The sequence below is a fragment of the Esox lucius genome, chromosome 7, assembly GCF_011004845.1.
Source record: "Esox lucius isolate fEsoLuc1 chromosome 7, fEsoLuc1.pri, whole genome shotgun sequence".
Taxonomy (NCBI): domain Eukaryota; kingdom Metazoa; phylum Chordata; class Actinopteri; order Esociformes; family Esocidae; genus Esox; species Esox lucius.
Genome location: NC_047575.1, coordinates 40,222,779 through 40,227,832, shown reverse-complemented (window position 1 = coordinate 40,227,832; position 5,054 = coordinate 40,222,779). Strand labels below are relative to the sequence as shown.

Here is a 5,054-nt window from a genome sequence, read left to right as displayed (position 1 = left end):
CTTTCCACTGTAATGTTTCATTAATGCCAGAATGTGATTGGGGTGAATATCATACAAACTGTGTTGTACTGTACTGTATGTAGGTGGCTGCTGAAGCAGGGTGGTTTGTTCAACATCTGAACACCAACTACACTTAAAAAAAAAAAATATTGTTTTTAAGCAGTGCTGCTGTATGGTTGGCAGTTATATTTTGAGTAAGACCAATCAAACTAAAATTAACTGAATCTTCTAAAGTCCTGGCATCACTAGCCTTGTGTCCTTGATATTAATGACAACCCTGTTCAACTCCTCTCAGGAGATAGTGTTTGTGCTTCATGGACTGAATGTGACGCAGACAAACAGACACATCTACTTTGTATTTATTCTAATCCTCTACCTTTTTACAATTTGTATTAATCTTACACTGATCTTTACAATTTTTTTGGAGAAAATGTTTCATGACCCAATGTATTTATTCCTCGGTAATCTGTGTGTTAATGGGATCATTGGTGCTTCATCTTTCTACCCAAAGATACTTTTTGACCTTTTGTTGGACTCTCATATAATAACATACATTGGGTGCTTGACCCAGATATTTGTCATCTACTCTTATGTTTATTGTGAATGCACCAACTTAACAGTGATGGCTTATGACGGATATGTTGCTATCTGTAAGCCATTACACTACAACTCAATTATGACTATTAGAAAAGTGTGGACACTGCTTCTTCTAACGTGGCTTTTATCATGGCTAGAATGTATCTTTTCAGTATTTCTAACATCTAGGTTACCGCTCTGTGGGGTTGACATTGATAAACTTTATTGCTCAAACTGGGCAGTTGTGAAGCTGTCGTGTGTTGACACCACTCTGAACAATATCTCTGGCTTTGTTTTCATATATTCACATGTCTTTCAAACAATACTTGTCCTTATTTCCTACATAAAGATCATCAAAGCATCTTTGCGTACCCAGGCAGGGAGAAGAAAGTTCATGCAGACCTGTCTGCCTCATCTGATTACCCTGATCAACTTTGTCATATCTCTATTATTTGATGTGATGTACGCTCGTTATGGCAGCAACACCAGTCTGTTGGCCCTGAGGAATATCATGGCTGTGGAGTTTCTAGTTGTTCCTCCTCTGGTAAATCCAATTGTATATGGGATTAACCTCACTCAGATTCGTAATAGAGTTCGACAGTTGTTTAAACGTAAAGTTGCTGTCCTAAGGTAAATGTGTCGTAATAATGCACTTGTGTGTGTCAACATATACTTTATATAAAACTATTAAGATTGTGTTTAGTTTCAAGGATATAATGAAGGACAAATGGTAGCTCTAAATCACAGTTAATGCATTGTACATTGTAATTTATCTGAATTGTCATTGGCCTTTATCCTAATGATTTCTCATAGAATTTATGCGTGGAACTATGTCTTAGTTATTTGCTATTGTTGATTCAGTTTTAGTGATTCATTAAAAACTTTTTACCTTGACCAATACATTTAAATTAACTGTAGGTGATTTGAGTCACTGGTTGTTATTAGAAAACCTTACAAGCTAATATTCAGAAAGATTTCATAAAATCATGAATTCTGTCGCAGGACACAGGCAAAGAGGTTGCTTAAAGGTATTTTGCTTAAAGGAATTTTAATACAAATATTTTAATAAAAATCTTGTAAGAAAAGTCAACAGAGATCAACTGTAAAAATGTGGTCATTTATTACTGTATTTTTTCAGGCATCCAGTTCATTTGACTGTTATTGACTGTCAAAATATTGAATTGTCCTATTAAACAAAAATATATTTTAATAAACAGACTTGATTGAAAAACAAAAGGCACAACACGTCAGAAACAAGGAACATGCAACAGTGACAGCAACAATGACTAACCAGAAACAGCGGGGCAGGAGGAACTTAAATTGGGACATAACAAGACACAGGTGAAACAATACTACAGAGGGCAAGCTATGTTTGAAATCAAAGCACAGAAACCAAACAGAACAGGCTATGCTCAAAAGGAAAGGCAAAACCCAAACAGAACAAAAACAGAACCTAACATCTGCAAAATAACTAATTGAAACGATTTATTTTTTCTGTAATTTCCTGAAAAGTGGCACTAAATAAACAGTTTTCTGTTGAAAAACAGTGCATTTAGTTGCATACATATTTTGCTTTATTGTAAGGAAAAGCAAAAACCCATAACCTGTATCACCATTTTTAAAGCATTTATTTCAAACTAAAGTTCATTGTAATTCAGAGGTTTTCCATTTTTCTCAGGGACCCACAGCTATTCCATGAAGTTTATCTTTTCCATATTGTCACATTTCACGGTGAAGCAGGTCACAAACACAGTAACAGTGATGATTAAGTACATGTTTTGTAATCCAAAAGACTTAAACACGACAAGGCATAACAGGATTTGGCAGGAACTAAACGTAACATTCAACATTGACCGACAAAGAGACAGGGAACTGGGGAGAGAAAACCAGGAGGTAAACGAGACAGGGGAGAAGACTAAAGTCACAGGTGAAATCAACAAAAACTTAACACAGAAACAGAGTTGTTAGGCTTGTTAGGTGTGCGAGCTAAACATCAAGCACTTTATTAGCTAATCAGGTGTGCCTGTTTGGAGTTACAGCAACATTTTAAAATGTTTAGGGGTCTTTGAGCTGAGGCATGAATACTTCTGCTGTAATTTAAAGCTATTTGTGCTTCTAATGTTAATGTAGAGATACTTCCTCTAAGCAATGTTGTCTACACACACACACAACTTTACCATTTCTTTTTCACTAATACAACTTAAAATGTCTTGACTGCTGGTCATTATTTACTGGCTGTTTAAATTGGGGCCATTCAGAAACAAAATGTATAGAGCACACAAACCTTGAAAACATTTTCAATACTGATTAGGTAATCCCCTTTAGATGTAAGTCAATTATTGTCCAGAAATCAAACTTTATACTGAAATCCAAAGTTTTGTAACATACTTTTTTTGATGCCTTGAATGAAAAGCTTATTTGATGTGTGACATTGCAGAATCTTTGACACACAAGGACCAAATAGCTGATACTGTTTGGTATCGTGTACCAGCCACTGGAGCACAAAATGCATGGACAGGCACAGCTCCGCTATACTTCCTCAAGATAACCGACTACAGTTGTGCTCATAAGTTTGCATATTCTGGCAGAAATTGTGAAATGTTGCCATTGATTTGGAAAATCTGACATTCCTTTTCCAAAAAAGTTGATAAGGAAAGTTTTGAGTGAGGAACTGAAGTGCTCAATTTGCAGTGGTCTCTTTATTTATAACTTCTGTTCCTCACTAAAAAAACATCTTTTTAAACTTTTTTGGAAAGGAAAGAAAAAGGTGCAGTGGTCTCTTAAATTTTTCCGAAGCTGTACTTGACTATAACAGACATTTTCTTCTGGTGAAAAGACGAGAGAATCATGGAAACCCCTCTGCTTTTACTCAGCGCAAGGGATTGTGGTCTATATTACCCCAAATTGCTTGCATGAACGCATACTTCAAAAATCCAACAGAAATAGTAGAACATCAGGGAACTGCTGGCATATTTTCAGCGTAGTATGGGTTGCGGCATAAACATTTCTCGCATTTGAGATTCAGCCAATATCTGTTCCCACTGCTTCCTAGTCCTTGTGTGTTATTGTGTTCCTCTTTACGTGTTCATGGTGATATTATACACTGTTTCAGCAGTACCTTTTTTCCAGGCATTGTAGAATCATATGAACATTTGTTTCATTAAAGTTAAATGTGCCTTGACAATGAGAACAACAGGAACATCTGTGTTTAGATGCTCTGTAGGTCATGGTCTGCCAACCTCAGGAATATGAAATGTTTAGATTGACCATTAGGCATTGGGGTCCTTGTGGAGATGTGATCTGTGCTAGGTAGACACGCCCTTCAACGTATGTAACCGCTAGTAAACCATCTTTACAGTGAGATCGATTGAACATGTAACATCAGATAACTCTGCTGCAATGCTTTTAATAAAGTTTATGTTTCTCCCTTGATGTTCGACCGAGTACGTTCTTACTAAAGTAACCACTATACAAACCCCTATTCAACAGCATTGACCCATTGTTTCCTGTGTAACTTTCTGTATAGAATGTCCTCTGTAACTGAACTTGCTTTTCACAAGTGTTTTGTGCGGCCACATTATGAACACCCATATCCTGCGTCTGCCTCCCCGCTCTCACCACGTTACAGGAGCCCTGAATAATAACATGTCAAAAGTATTAAACATTTTAGCATTTCTAAACAGTATAAACAATATGCACATAAATGCTGTCAAACAGAAGTAGAGAATCCTAGAGAGTTATAGAAATTGTTTGATTTAGAATCCAAACTCATGAGTAAATTAACCTCTAGAGGTTTGTTGTATATGTCGTCACTCCCTCCAGATACTTTGATTCTCCCCAATAAAAGTGTGGCATGGAGAGAGAAGTGTTAGGACCCAAAACCAAAATGAACAATGGAAAGGATCCTCTTCCAGGTAAAACTAATTGTTGTTTGTATTCTGTTTTAAACATTCATTTATTACCTTGAAGACTTTTACTTGACTTTGTTTTATCATCTAACTCCTAAAGTTCGATAATGGAAGGTTTCTCCCTAACCTTGTATATCAACCATAATATACATCAATGATCAGCTTCAACATACTTTAAAAATACTATGTATCTATTGATAATCTAATTTCTTCAGTAAATAGTTAAGGTTTCTCCAAAACTGTGAGTTATTTGCAAATATATAATATCATAAAGTACATTGCTTCATATACACCAGAATGTGATACATGTCTAATACTGTACTTACTGCTCTCTATTTCCTGTTCTCTAGCTGAGTGCTAAATCAAGATGGTTTTGGGTTTTCCTGCTATCAGGATACCAATGGAAATCAATCAAAATACCAAGCAGGAAGGTTTGTGTTGTCCTGCAATCAAAATACAAACAACACTGGTAAAAAGAGAGCTGTCAATATTGTTAGACAGGCCATACGCAATTAAAAGCAAAATGTTCAGGCAGGTCATGTAAACAGTAGCTGCCTGTGCCTGTTGTCA

General features: G+C 36.1%; 1 protein-coding gene across 1 annotated transcript; it reads left to right on the top strand.

The window, feature by feature from the left end:
• The first annotated feature begins 268 nt into the window (after positions 1–268).
• On the top strand, positions 269–1,210 carry LOC105008650 (olfactory receptor 4S1-like). Its single transcript, XM_010867992.2, has one exon. It carries the CDS (start codon positions 269–271, stop codon positions 1,208–1,210), a length of 942 nt encoding a protein of 313 aa, XP_010866294.2.
• Positions 1,211–5,054: the final 3,844 nt, after the last annotated feature.